Source organism: Thermobia domestica, chromosome 2 (genome assembly GCF_964235325.1).
Source record: "Thermobia domestica chromosome 2, izTheDome1.hap1.1, whole genome shotgun sequence".
Lineage (NCBI taxonomy): Eukaryota > Metazoa > Arthropoda > Insecta > Zygentoma > Lepismatidae > Thermobia > Thermobia domestica.
The window spans coordinates 265,477,904-265,493,437 of record NC_137455.1 but is presented as its reverse complement, the minus strand read 5'-3'; the positions used below and the strand labels follow the sequence as shown (position 1 = coordinate 265,493,437).

General features: G+C 37.4%; 2 protein-coding genes across 4 annotated transcripts in view; both read right to left on the bottom strand.

Annotated features, from left to right (window-relative positions):
* LOC145678472 (NADH-quinone oxidoreductase subunit B-like) overlaps positions 1-1,123 on the bottom strand; it is a 96,370-nt gene extending 95,247 nt beyond the window's left edge. For both annotated transcript variants that reach the window (XR_014130399.1, XM_081748649.1), the window contains exon 1: positions 1,006-1,123. Coding sequence is in view for 1 of the 2 variants with exons in the window: in XM_081748649.1 (XP_081604775.1) it covers positions 1,006-1,015 (10 nt within the window). In the remaining variant the exon portion in view is untranslated. The remainder of the gene's footprint in view (positions 1-1,005) is intronic.
* Positions 1,124-14,267: 13,144 nt separating this feature from the next.
* LOC145678471 (NADH-quinone oxidoreductase subunit B 2-like) overlaps positions 14,268-15,534 on the bottom strand; it is a 63,568-nt gene continuing 62,301 nt past the window's right edge. For both annotated transcript variants that reach the window (XM_081748647.1, XM_081748648.1), the window contains exon 6: positions 14,268-14,478. In XM_081748647.1, coding sequence (XP_081604773.1) covers positions 14,381-14,478 — 98 coding nt within the window. In that variant the 3' untranslated portion in view covers positions 14,268-14,380. The remainder of the gene's footprint in view (positions 14,479-15,534) is intronic.

Sequence of the window (15,534 nt, the reverse complement as noted above, 5' to 3'; positions counted from 1 at the left end):
CAGGCGCGTCCGCGACAGTGAGAATAAACACATAAACGAAAACGTTTACAACGGCTCACTATATGTCACAGTACTGGTTCCGGAGCCGTCGATGGATTTGGGGAAGATACTAAAGTCTTTTCAGCCTTAGAACAAAGTAGATGTAAACAAAGCGAAATGTATTACTCCGCGGCTCACACGTGCTTCGGTAGCGAGAGACGTGAACAACAAGATCTTCTGCTAGCTTATTGTCGTTGCATAATTTCCAAAGTGTAAGGCTTTGTTGGTTGGTATATAATTAATGCACTGACACTTAATACTGTTATGTTGGAAATACATATTTTCTTTAATCGTTATATAAGCGAGATTGCCTGTTGCTATTGTTTTCTTTTGTGTTTTATAACGCGAGAGGAAGGTGGATTATTGTAACACTTTTTCGCCATGCAACTTTCTGCATTCTACAATTTCAAATGAGTGGGGTCGGCGCGCGAACGCTTAAGCATGCGCAGTAAATACTTTATGTCCAAGGACGGGTAAGGTTGAAACAAAACTACATCTGTTGTTAAATATTATATATATTGCGTTTATTATCACAAAATACAGGATAAATTCGGATATTTTCATTTGAAATTATTATTTTACTAGGGGTTATATTGCGGTAGGATATTAATGCAGTGAGGTCAACAACCAATCACTGGTCATCGATCCACTGGTAGTCAGATGGGTTTGTTTACATCCACTTTTTTCTAAGGCTGGAAAGAGATTAAATGCTATCATAAATAAATCTTCCTTTATGAGGACAACCATCTTCACTAACATGCCTGCTCATCTCAGCGTGGGGCCCCTTGCTTTGCCCTGACCTGATGTGAATTAGATGTAATACTAGCCGGTAATGACCGTGTAACAGGTTATCGGCAGCACTATCTATAGCAAAAGCACTCCTAAACCAGTTCAAATTTCGACTACATGGAGACAAACTAGAGCGTGTAATGTAAATTTAATTCTAACTTTCTAACAAAGACTTACACGACAGCATTATTTTCTGTAGTGTATCAATTTCAGGGATTAGTATCCTATTTAGGTCAATTATAAAAGTAATTTTCTTCCAAAGGCTATTAGCTTTATTCTATAGCATTTCCTTTTCTTCATATATTTACATGCATGTGATAAAATATCCAATAACATCTTTCATCCAAAATATTTTTTGGAATGTTTAGTGCACACGGGACTCGAGTCCACTTTTGGTCTTTTGGATATATTTTACATTTAAGATCTCCAACTGAAGGTCCTTTCAGGGCTTAAAATATTAATGTCCAGATATTGTGAATAGCTCTTACGATGTCAAAAACAATGTTCAGTTTGTCATGTCCAATATTTAAACGGAGTATACAAACTGTGGGCCTTATGCAGAGTCGTTTTGACGTATGATTAGCATCATACTAAAGGCCTGACTACTGCAGGAAACATATTTGGTCTAGGAATTAATTCGTGCGGGTGGACAAGAGATGGCGCAACGAACGGAGCGTCCCACAGTTCCGTGTATCCACACATGTGTTGCAAACCCCTGTCATCGCGTATCGTTCGTAGTATAGGGCAGTGGATTAAAGCGTCAACAACACCAGTTTGTAGTTAAGTGAACATGGCGCAATTTGTGCCTGATAAAGTGTTTTTGCGGGGTGTCCTGCTGCATTACTTTAACATGCAGAAAAGTGCGACTGAAAGTCATCGTATTTTGGTGGAAGTGTATGGTGACCATGCTCTAGCTGAGCGAACGTGTCAGAAGTGGTTTGCACGGTTTAGAAGTGGTGATTTCGGCTTGGCAGACCAAGAGCGAGCTGGACAGCCAAAAAAATTTCAAGACGAAGAATTGACAGCATTGCTCGAGCAGGATTCGTGTCAAACGCAGGAACAACTTGCAGCAGCATTAGGCGTTGATCAAACAACAGTCTCCAAACGCTTGAAAGCCATGGGAATGATTCAAAAGATGTCACATTGGGTTCCACATGAATTGAAAGACAGAGACGTTGAAAGACGAAAAACCATTTGCGAATTGCTGCTTCAACGACAGAGCAGAAAGGGGTTTCTGCATCGAATTATTACGGGTGATGAGAAGTGGATCCATTACGAGAACCCTAAACGAAAAAAGGCCTGGGTGAAACCAGGTGAACCAGGTCCATCACAACCAAAACGAGATATTCACTGTGCAAAGGTTATGCTGTGCATATGGTGGGATATGAAAGGTGTGGTGTACTATGAGCTGCTGCAACCGGGTGAAACTATGAATGGAGAACGTTATCGACGACAATTAATGCGTTTGAAGCAAGCTCTGGCCAGAACACGACCAGAATGGGAGAACAGACATGATAAACTTATTGTTCAACATGATAACGCTCGCCCACATGTCGCAAAACCGGTCAAAACCTATTTAGAAAATGTCGGATGGGAAGTTTTACCCCACCCGCCGTATTCACCAGACGTTGCTCCTTCGGACTACTACTTGTTTGATTGCATGAACAACGATTTGATTGGACAGCGGTTTACTTCTTCAGAAGATATCGAAACATGGGTCTCTGACTGGATCGCTTCCAAGGATGAGGACTTCTTTCGCCACGGAATCCGTACATTGCCTGACAGATGGGCGAAAGTGGTGGCTAGCGATGGACAATATTTTTCTTAAGGTATTTATGTATTTTGTGTTTGTACTACAGCTTCAATGTGTGCGTACCAACCGCACGAATTAATTCCTAGACCAAATATGTTAGTCGAACTCTTTAGTATGTCACTAATAACGCGTCAAAACGACTCTGCATAAAGCCCTATATGTCCCTTTCTCTAAAACTTAGAAAATTGGACTTGAATCCCTTGTACTCTGAATGTCATATTTCTGTTTCACATTCAGAATGAGGAGTTTTCGCTAACATATGAATCTAAACTTTAACTTTGCAAATAAATTTAACATTATTACAGCAGCGTTTCTTCCAGACATGTTTTTGGAGGGCACTGCCCCTCTGGAGCTGAGAGTGGCCCCCAGGAGGAGACCAAAATAATACGCCTATAATATAATAATAGATAGAATAGTAACGTGTAGGGGGCGCGGTGGCTCAGTGGTAGAGCGTTCACCTCTGGTGCTTGGGGTCCCGGGTTTGATCCCAGCCCCCGCCAAGTGAACTTTGAGGTGGACAAACACCGTGCTCGTGGGTTTTCTCGGGGTTCTCCCGTTTCCTCCCACTTTCTTCATTCCACCATTTCACTCATCTCTCATCATCACCGTCTCCTTTAGCCTAACCGGCATAACTGTGGGACGTAAAACTTAAAGATTTCATTACATTTTCAATAGTAACGTGTGAAAATAATATGTGCCCCTCCAAATACTAAGTGTACTCCCGGAACATTTTTTCTGAAAGAAACACTGATTACAGGCCTCTTCAAACGATCACCTGCTACCCTTCAAATGCGGTTCGTCTGAAATATGTTTGTTAAACTTGTTTTAATACATCAAATGAAGAATGTTTATAATAGAATATGAAAGAAAAATGTGTAAAAATAAATAAGCCACTTTATGAGTCTATTTACCCTAATTTGCATAAGGTCTACTTCACGTAACAGTGTCTTATTCTTATTTTTTCTTTTTTTTTTAACTACTGCCACATAAATGCAAAATCAAAGAAATGAATTCCGTAACAACTTTTGCTTCCTTATGCTGGTTGTAGACGATCCAAGAAAGTTTGAACAAGACCATTCAATACCTCAAATTTACACGTTCAAAGAAGTATTGTTCAAGACACTTGTTCAAATGTCTCGAATGGTCTTGAAACAACTTTTACACGATCATAGAGGTATTGAATCATGTTTTATATATTTGTTGATAGGTGGCAGTCCAAAACAAGTGACTAAAACTATGAAAACAAATGAAAGAGAAACTGCGTACTGATTTAGTTCAGACCTCCGCATGAATAGCTATAATATTAGCATATATTTCCTAACTTTCTGCAAGCATTTGGAACTTAATGGAATACCAGTATACTAAATCACTTAGAAAACAGGTCAATTGATTTTGTAGCAACCCCTTTCGAATTTTCACTAAGTATGTTGACCCTTTTACATTAAATACGGGTTAGGTTAGCTTAAGTTAAAAGAGTAAAGTGCTGCTTAGATATAAAATCCCTGTACTAAGCTTTCTAAAAATCTGATTCTTCAAATGGCGTACTGATGCCAGAATCACACTCAAAAAGAAAAAAAATTAACTGTTTCCCAAAATTGTATCACGAGGCAATGATTACCTTTTGATGTTATTTATGCTATAGTATCGGAGACTGTTAAAGAAAAGGCTGAAAACGTAGGAAACCAAACGAAGCAATGATAATATATTTTTTCAGCCACCGGACTTACCGCCATTATCTGCATCAGACTTTCTTCACAAACCTATCTCATATTTGGTACTGGTTAAGAATAACCCGTCAAATATTAATTTTACTGGTAAAATGTGTGAGTGCGTATAAAAGACGATTGTTTGGGATAATAATTTCCACTGTCGGAACAAGCCAGTATAATGTAGGAAACAAGTATTTTATGTTTAGCAGTTTATTGTTACCAGTAGCAAATCATTACAAGGGCTATAGTTGAGTTCAAATGAATGAATATGATGTCAAGGGTTTGTTGTATTATTCTTATGCTTATATTTCTTGCACTATAACCTCCGTCGATGACGCGCCTGCTCCCGACGGACGTACCTTCGCGTGGGCCCCTTTCTATGTTCCTGCCCTGACACTGTTAAATACCATTCTTGATTTTAGTGGTTTCTTTTCACTTTCGTATATGTGGCATGTCTGGATACGCATTTGTACCTTACGGGAAAGTCCTCGTAAATTAACCTGCACGCATGAAAGTAACTCCTACCTTAAGAAATAACTCCTGAAATACGCGTGAATTCCGCAATAAAATAATTTCATATTTTGTAATAAGATAACGTGTAATAACTTCCAGGGCACTTCAGTTTGCGAGCATAATATCAATCTGTACGCAATTATTTTTTTTTTATTATCCCAGATTAATAAAAGTACAAAACGTCTTATTAAAGCAAGAAAAGTCATATTATATATATATATATATATATATATATATATATATATATATATATATTATTTGATGAACTCTTCACCCGATATTCTTGTATATTAAATTCTCAAATTAATACTTAAACCTATCATTGCCTCAAAATTTAACAATAGTTATGGGCATGCAAGCACTGTAACTACATAAATCGTGTATATTATCAACAAAAATACTAACAATATCTTCCAGTCCAGATATTAGCTTTTGTTTATTATTATTATAAGCTCACTTTAAACATCAGGTAATTATGAAAAGAATAATAAAACGATATTTATTCAAGAACTGGCGCTGTCTCACGACGCCATCATAGTTGTTTTGTATTTTCCTGCACTCAATTCGAGCGCTGATTGGCTATTGAATGCTCTTGAGTTGGATTGTTTAGAATAGGACCGAAACAAAATCTCTTGAACAAAACTATTGAATTCAAGACAAAAATGACGTCAGTGTTGACGTCTTTTTCATCAAATAGTCTTGAATGGTCTTGAACAACTCTTGTTCAAGCTTTTTTGGATCGTCTACAAGCAGTATTATGAACAGTTCCTACATCCAGTGATTCTAACTTCATCCGCTGTCAAGATCCATATTTCAACAGGGTATAATACTGAAAATAATAATAATACTAGTATGTCAGGTCACACATTAATACTTTAATATTCTGAAAGAAGACTTTTAGTTTCCTTTGAGCACGTAAAAAGCCTGACCCCCTTAAAGAGTGGGTTACGAAATAAACTCACCGGCAATAAATTTACCAAACATAAGCTCACCTATATTAATTATAATAAAAAAAGGACAAAAGGTAATCGGACATAAGCTCACCTTAAATAATACAATTCTATTATAAAATAATAATTAGTTACTAGTAATAACACCAAAATATATATATTTCGATTGCTATGATATAAAATATTTTGGCGATATAATAATTTACAAATCATCGTAGCACCGTTTCAGTTTGCATTATGCCAGTAGGAAATAGCCATTGCTGACGCCCTTATTAACGTTCAAAAACCAATCAACTAATAGTAATGTGACGCTTCTACAGGATGGCTGAATAGCCCTCTAAAATCCCTTATGGTGAGAAATCTCACCATAGAAGCTGAATGCATCATTCCGACAACTTTTGTAGTTAAACACTTGAAAACTTTAGGAACATAGTTACATTATACACCTAAGTAAAACAAATATACGAGTGTTTTCTTTACAATGATAGAGAGTTCACAATACATAATCAGTGGCGAGACGTGACATTTTTACATAATCATCACAAGATTTGCTAATGTTGAGATCAATCTTTCAGTCAGGGGGAGGAGGAATCATAATACTTCTCCGTGATAATTAATGATGTCAACCGGCTCAGCTCGGTTCAACTGACCCATCGGTTCGAGCCGGCTCGGTTGCGATGAGCCATCGGTTCGGTTCGGCTCGGTTTGGGTCGGCTCAGGTGAGTCATCGGCTCGGTTCGGCTCAGCTCAGGTGAGCCATTGGGATGTTTTCTTACAATGAAGTGGAGGGGGAGATATGTCAAAAAAAGTAAAAATAAAAGTGACTATCTTTGTGACTTCATCACGCTTAAACCACCCGAGCGATCTTTAAAAAAAATCAACATAGATGAGGTTCGGACCTGAGGTGGTTTTTATCATATCACTTTAATTGTAGAACTTAGGGGAGGGGAGGGGATAAATCTATAAGAATAAATGAAACTTAATAATTCTTGAGCTACCAGACCTATCTTGATCAAACTTTAATCATAGATAAGGTTCAGGCCTGGGATGTTTTCGTTATTTCACTTTTACGGTGCAACCTAGGGGAGGGGAGATATATATGTAAAAAGAATAAAAACAAAAGTGACCCTCTGTGACTTCATCCCGCTTCAACCACCCGAGCGATCTTTAAAAAAAATTCAATATGGATGAAGTTCGGACCTGGGGTGGTTTTTACCATATCACTTTGACGGTATACCTTAGGGGAGGGGGAGGAGGGGACAGATATATAAAACCTAATAACTCTTGAACCACCCAACCGATCTCAATCAAATTTTCAACATAGATGAGGGTCAGGCCTTGGTGTTTTTTATCGTTTCACTTTGACAAACCAACGTAGAGGAGGGGGAGGGGTGAGATAAATGTAAAAAAAAAATAATAAAAATGACTGTCTTTATGACTTCATCACTCTTGAACCACCTGACCGATCTCAATCAAATTTTCAACATACATGAGTTTAGGGGTAGGAATTACTTTAGGCTATTCACTTTGACGATGCAACGTAGGGGAGGGGGAGAGAAATTTTAAAAATGATGAAAAATGACCAATGTTAGTGTTAAATCCATAGTTTTCGGAGTCGATGAGAGAAACAGTTACACTTCTGATGCTGTTACAATCCAAGTTTGGGTCTGATAGTTCGGGAGGTGAAGGATACAACGCAGGGGAGGGGGATGAACATTTAAAAATGATCGAAAATGAGTAAATTAGTGTCTAATCCATAGTTTTCGGGATCATTCAGATGAACAGTGACATTTCCGATCCAGTTTAAATACAAAATCAGCTCCACCACTTGGGAGAAGGGGGAAAAAGATATATATAAAAATGATAAAAAATGGCCATAATCAGTGTCGAATTTATTGTTTTCTAGGTCCCTTAGATGAACAGTGATACTTTCGAGCCCGTTTAAATTCAAATTCATACCCGCAATTTGGGGGAGGGGAGGAAGAGATATTTAAAAATCATAGAAAATGACTGGTGATGAATCGACATTTTTTGGGGTCGCTTAGATGAACGGTGACACTTCCGATGCCATGGCCCGCAACATGGGGAGGGGGAACTATATATATATATATATATATATATATATATATATATATATATATATATGATCAAAACTGACCGATATTAGTGTTGAATCTATAGTTTTTGAGGATGAGGAGGGGTTACACACATTAAAATGATCGAAAAGTAGCAATATCAATGTGCATTTTAATTATTTATTTCAACCCAGCGAAACGGGTAATATATGCTAGTATTATTATAGAACAAATACCTCAGATATAATTGAGGTATTAATAAACCCAATGAATATAATGCTTCTGGCCAACATTACGTTATTACTTAGGAATTAGCAATTGCGAGAACTTTCGAATGAAAAGTTTATCATGTTTTCCTATGCAGCCTATGACAATTCATAATTTAGAAAAAATATCTTGCAAGTAGCTCAATTCTTCTTCTTCCCAGATTTATTTACAGAACCAATCATTAGTTGTCACAAATTACATTTTTTCTTTTTTGCTCAGAAATTTTTATCTACCTCTCACTCGAAGTTAATCGCTTGCGCTACATGAACAATAATGGCCTTAGTTGTGAACTGAAATGATCACAGACCACACGGAATCAATAAAAAATATATCCGCAGAAAGCTGTATTGGTGCAGATATACGCAGTATTCTCTTCTGCAAGTGACCATACATTATAATAAAGTTGTGGGCAACCACTGTCTGTATGAGTTTTCTCGGGTGTTTTCCGTTTCCTTTCACTTTCGTCATTCTACAATTATCATCCACTTCATCATCACCGTCTCCTTTATCTCGGTGCATAATCATGAGACGTTAAACTTAAAAAAAAAAGAAAGTAATGCAACATTGTCATAATTCGCACCTGGATTTACGTACACAAGAACACTTGCTACATTCTTTCCAAGTAATCGCCTCCCGTGAATATCACCTTCTGCTACACCGTCAGCACGTCTATCTTTATCGATGTCCTACCGCATGGACCACCATATGGGACGGATGGTGGCTTCTCTTGGGTCGTAGTGGTTCCTTTATTTTGGTGAAAAGGTTGTCCTAAGTCCCTGCAAACATTGTTGTGTACTGTGCCCCCTGTGTGCTCTTTTTCTTTCTGAAATATGTTATGGCACTTCCACTTTCCTCCTCTTCTTTACGGCACTGCTACGTTTGAATAACACACATTCGTTATCATTCGCCATACTTCATCGTCTCATATTTCATCAGCTACGGAACTCTTGTGGTGGTGAGAGACAACCCTCCGGCTTAAAAAGTGTTACCACTACTTTATATCCGAACTATGTACTTGATTTGTTTGACATGTAAACTTTTCTCATCTGATGCATCAATAAAGAAATAGAAGAGTTTACTCTATTCTGGAGTCTGATAATACATCATTATTACTACATTTTTCTCTCTTTTTTTTTTGATTAGCGCCTGTGGTGCGGGAGACCCGGGTTCGATTCCCGGCGGGAGCTCATGTGGTTCGGATTCCACGTTAATCAGTAGGTCCACGTCTCACATAGCCTCGCTGCTGAAAAGGGACGTTAAACTCAAAATCAAGTCAATCAAGTCATATTTTGATTAAAACATATACAGTTCGAAACGACCTGAATAAAACAAACACACATTGCAAGTAATATAGACACAAGTTTTCTGAAAGTATTGTCAGCCGCAACTTGAATCAACTATATATACGACTGTTGTTTTAAGAGAAAATGCTTACAATGCATGAATAAAGATTTTTAGAAGCAAATAGCATGTTTTGGTCTTACCAGCAGTAAAACTGCATTTTCTTGCTGTCACTGTTTTCGGAGCAATTCGGAGCCCTCACGTCTGACCTTATAGGAAGGAGAGAGAATTCAAGAAACTTGCCTGTCTAGGTCAAAAATGAACTTCACTTTTACTGTACTGTTGCCAAATGCAGGCCGTTTTCAAAGAGTGAAGAAAATTAATCTCTAATTAGCGCATTCTAATATTAGCCTAGTGAGAAAAAGTAAAAGTGAACATAGTTAAAATAGCAACAGCAACAGCAACAAAAGGCTGGACGCATTTTGAAATGCAGAGAGTAAAGTTTTCATAATATTTTTGAAAGAAAAATGCCAAATGTTATTATGTTAAGAAGTTTTACAGCATCTTAAGTGTTAGATACAGTCTTAAGATACTTCTTAGGAAGCTTCTCAATATCCGAAGAAATAGAAAGAAATTGGGGAGGAATTTTGCTCGAAAAAGATGCAATTATATTGGCGCAGGTCATGTTTATTACCTCGTAGACAATATCTGCTATTCCGCTCCATTGTGAACGAAATTCAGTATAATCATCAGCATAACACTGAAATCAGCAAAGGAATACTAAATAAAATCAAGCTTTCCTTAACTCCCCTAAAACTTACAAGAGTGAACAAGTATCTGTCTGTAATTTCAGAAGTTGTTACCTTCAATAATGAGTAACAATCATTAACAGCATCAAAAACTGATTTCCAACTAACTTCTTTTTCTACGAGAAGTAGCGTGGACAGCTTTTACACAAAATCTAAATTAACAGCAATCTCCAAAACCCGTGTCTCAAACTTCTACCATAATTGTCGAATACTGAACCGAACTTTCACGTTAGATGTAAACGCTAGCCTCTGCATAGGTCTTTGTTTAAATTCAAATTAGACTATTACGATTCACACTGGTTATCAAGTCAGTATTTCCCATGTTCCCTTAGATGTGCGCTATAGTCGAACTCAGCTGAAACCATTTATACACCCTTATTAACTTAACTTTTCACTGCAACGGTCATGCGTCAACAGTGGTGGGCCATTACCCCTTGTTACCAATGGAATGCTATCTACGAGGGTAGTCCAAATAGTATCAGACTTGACGTATAGATGACGGTTATTGTTTGAAAAATATTACTGTGGTCGAAAGTACCAATCTTATAGTTTAAATTTGAAGTTTGAAGACGCTGCGTTGTTAGGATTTGTTTGTTAACCATTAACCCTTTCACTGTGGAAGGCGACGGAAAAAAATTTCCCTAACCTGCGAATGTCGATTATAGTCGACGTGTTAAAATTTGTCTGTATCTTGGGTTTGTCGATTATAGTCGCCAAAGGTTTTCTGTGTGATTTCTATTGTTTATCGAAAACAATAGAACACAAACAAAAATGAACGGTACAACTTTGGCGACTACTCTCGACAAAGCCAAGATACGGACAAACAAATTTTAACACGTCGACTATCGTCGACATTCGCATGTTAAGGAAATTTGGTTCTGTCGACAAAAGTCGACTTCCTCTGTGAAAGGGTTAATAACCTTTTAGTGAATTTGTAAATATGAAAGGAAGAAAGAAAGAAGAAAAAAAAACATCGTTATGTGATACAATCTATATAAAATTGAAAGTGATCATGTTTGTGACTTAATCTCTTCAACCGCCCGATCGATCTCGATCAAATTTTTGACGTAGAAGCGGTTCTGGCCTGGGAGTGATTTTATCATTTCATTTTGACGGTAGAGCTTAGGGGAGGAGGGGGAATTATAAAAAAAATAAATAAAACTTGATAACTATTGAACCAAATGACCAATCTCGATCAAATTTTCAACATAGATGAAGTTTGTGCCTGGGGTGTTTCTTATCATTTCACTTTGACGGAGCAACGCAGGGAAGCGTGAGATATACGAGCGTACTAAAATCAATATACATAAAAATAAAAGTGACTATGTTCGTGAGGTAATAACTCTTGAACCACCCGATCCATCTCAATCAAATTTTCAATATACATGAGCTAACCTGGAAAGTTTTTTGTCAGTTCACTTTGGCGGTTGATCTTAGGATGGGGGAGAGGAGGGGGAAGTATATTAAAATTAATAAAACTGAATAACTCTTGAACCATTCGACCGATCTTGATCAAACCTACAACATATATAAGGTTCGGGCCTGGGATGTTTTCGCCATTTCACTTTTACCGTGCAACGTAGGGGGGAAAAGAGATATATGTTAGAAAAAAAAAGTGAGTATCTTTGTGACTTTATCACGCTTAAACCACCCCACCAAACTTAACCAAATTTTCAACATAGATGATGTTCAGGTCTGGGGTGGATTTTATCATATCACTTTTACGGTAGAACTTAGGCAAGAGATCTATAAAAATAAATAAAACTTATTTACTCTTCAACCACCTGACCGATCTAGATCAAATTTTCAACATAGATGAGGTTCGGGCCTGGAAAGTTTATTTTTATATTTTCACTTTGATGCTAGAACCTAGGGGGAGGGAATATTTATATACAAAAATAAATAAAACAACTCTTAAACTACCCAACTGATCTCGATCAAATTTTCAGCGTAGATGGTGTTAGACGTTAGGACCTGGGATAATTTTTGTCATATAACTGACAGAAAAACGGAGGAGAGGGGGTGGTATATATATATATATATATATATATAAATGAAAGTCTTCGTGACTTCGTCACTCTTGAACCACCCGACCGATCTCGATAAAATTTTCAACATAGATGAGGTTCAGACCTGGGATGGTATTTATTCACTGTGACGATAGAACTTGGGAGGGGGGAGGGGTTAAAAAATAAATAACACTTAATAACTCTTGAACCAAACAATCAATCTTGATCAAATTTTTAATATAGGTGAGCTTCAGGCCAGAGGTGTTTCTTGATCATTTCACTTTGACGGTAGAACTTAAGGGAGGAGGTAGGAGGGAGATACATAAAAATAAAGAAAACTTAATAACTCTTAAACCACCGGAACGATCTCAATCAACTTTACAACCTAGATGAAGTTTGAACCTGAGATGGGTTTTGTCATACCACTTTGACGTTGTAACTTAACGGTGGGGGAGGGAAGATACATTAAAAATCATCAAAATTAACCTACATCAAAGAGGGCTTTAGTAATAGTAAAAAGTGACTGACTAACGGAACATATTATTGTTTTTTCTTAATTTAACCTAGCGAAGCGGGTAACTGATGCTAGTATCAACTAATATCGAAGACGAGCTAGATTCTACTCTGAGGGAGTCTGCTCCTTCGTTTACAACAGAAAGTATTGAGTAGCAGAGTTTAAACGAAGCCGTACGAGTTGCAAAGACGAACATCGCAGTGGTCGACAAGTGAAGTGACCACGCCAAATATAGTGAATAAGATCCACAAAATGATATTGGATGACTGTCGACTGAAAGTGCGTGAGCTAGCAGACACGGTAGCCACTTCAAAAAGTGTTGTACATCGCATATTGACTGAAAATTTGGACATGAGAAAGCTGTGCGCGACAGGGGTACCGCGTTTGCTCACGATGCAACAAAACCAACGCCATAAGGATGTTTCAATCGAGTGTTTCGCGATGTTCCACAGCAAGAAAACAGAGTTTTTGTGGCGATTCATAACCATGAGTCCTTCACTTCACACCTGAGATGAAGAAACAGTCAAAACAATGAACTGAAGGGGGGGAATCGGCTTCAAAGAAGGCGAAGACAGTTCCATCTGCTGGCAAGGTCATAGTATCAGTTTTTGGAATGCATATGGGATAATTTTCGTTGATTATCTTCACAAAGGAAAATCAATCAATGGTGAGTATTATGCAAACTTATTGCAGCATTAGAGTGATAAAATCACGAAAAAATGACCACATTTGGCATAAAAGAAAGTGTTGTTCCATTAAGACAATACACCAGTTCACACATCCGCTATCGCGATGACCAAAATCAGTAAGTTTGATTTTCTTCCTCATGCACCTTATTCGCTATATTTAGCCCTCCTCGAATTATTTTCTCTTTGCGAACTTGAACAAATGACTCGGTGGTAAAAGATTTACTAACAATAAAGAGGTGGAGTCTGCGATTAATGGCTATTTTGAGGACCATGACAGTTCTCACTATAAACAGTGCATCGAAGCTTTTAAACATCGCTGGGAAAAGTGTATTGAGTTAAAAGGAGACTACGTATGTTGAGAAACAAAGACATTTTTTCTTAATTTTTTTACGTTTCCCTTGTTAGGTCGAATACTTTTGGGATTACCCTCGTTTATCCTAATACCCTACTACCTTAAAATAGTCATATCACGCTTCGAAAGTAGTATAGATATGTAAATATTTGTCACAATTACCATAGTAATCACCAAAAAGTTGAAAAAATCAGACAAACTTTAAGTAAGTTCTCACCAGTATTCCAGAAATTTTATTAATTGATCAGAAAGATAAATACTAGGATGTACTTTAAATCAGTAGTAGTGCTGATGGTTATTTGTTTCCAAGTCTTTATCGAATACATGCTCGCTACTAACGTTAACTTCCCACCCTTATAGGTATGGATTTGCAAATATTCGACTAAACGTAATCGGTTACAGATTGTATATTAAATAGTGTATTATCCTAATTTACAAGGAAAATAAGATTTTGTTACTGTATCTTACACAGCAAAAGTTTATTAGAAGTTAATAATTACATGTTTTTAAATGTCTATGTACAATGTTACCTAAGAAAAAAAAAAGTTTCAACAGATTTATTCTCATAATTCTACTTTCGATACCACATTTGCAGTGTCTTCATTCTTTTCACTTTCTTCTGAAGTTGCAGAATTCCATACAGCAAAGCCTCAGCTGTTGGTGGACAACCTGAAACATAAATGTTTTATTATTTATTTATTTATTTATTGGGTGAGAAATACTACATAAATTACAAGTTATTATATCCTACGGATAGATGGTGAAAGGTATGAACTTTACAGGACACGCTAAAAGGTGTTCAATGAACTATTCTCTAATGCTATCAATCCGTGAATTAAAACGTACAAGTCAGATGACATATTCTATATGTTTATTAGTAGATTACACATATACAATGTTTGTATTCTGTAGCCCTACTTGCTTAAGAAATTATTTGTAGCAAGTGTTTACTCTCATCTCTCTCTCTCTGAAAAAAAAAAAAAAAATAAGAAAGAAATTTATTGTCTTGGATATGATGCTCATATGAAGGATATTTGTCCAAACAGGATTTGTACAGTAAGTATGACGTACGAACGGTCACCATTTTAACCGAATGGAATATGTGTGGCCTCACCGACGCCAATACCGTGGAGATTTAGACAGCACTCAGGTGGTGTACGTGTGGATATGCAAACAGTAAACGTGTGAGCAAGCATTTCTACGCTAAGAGGGCAACATACACACATGACTATGTTCGGAGCCGGAGTGGTTCAGTGGTAGAACGCTCATCCAGTGGTTCGATTCCAGCTCGGCCAAGTAGGCTTTGTGGTGAACAAATACCGTGTGGGTGGGTTTTCTCGAAGTTCCCCCGTTTTTTTCCCCACTTTTCTTCATTCCATCATTATCATCCATTTCATCATCACCATCTTAGCCTCGATGGCCAATCGTAATACGTTAAAAAAAGACGAATATTGTTCAAAAGGGGTACGGCTTCTCGTAATGCAAAATTTACGCACACACATGATATGCCGCTATGACAGTGATACATGTGTGTGGAACCAATGGACAAAAGACAGCCGTATGCAGAGACGACTGGACAGTGAACCGAGTAATCAGACTACACTCTGGAGTAATAGGCATCTTGTCCACATGGCCGTGTTGGACAATACACCGTAGTCCAGTGTTAGCACGACTCGGAAGTACAGTCAAGGGCGTGGAGATGTCTGGTTCAATAGGGTTTACTGA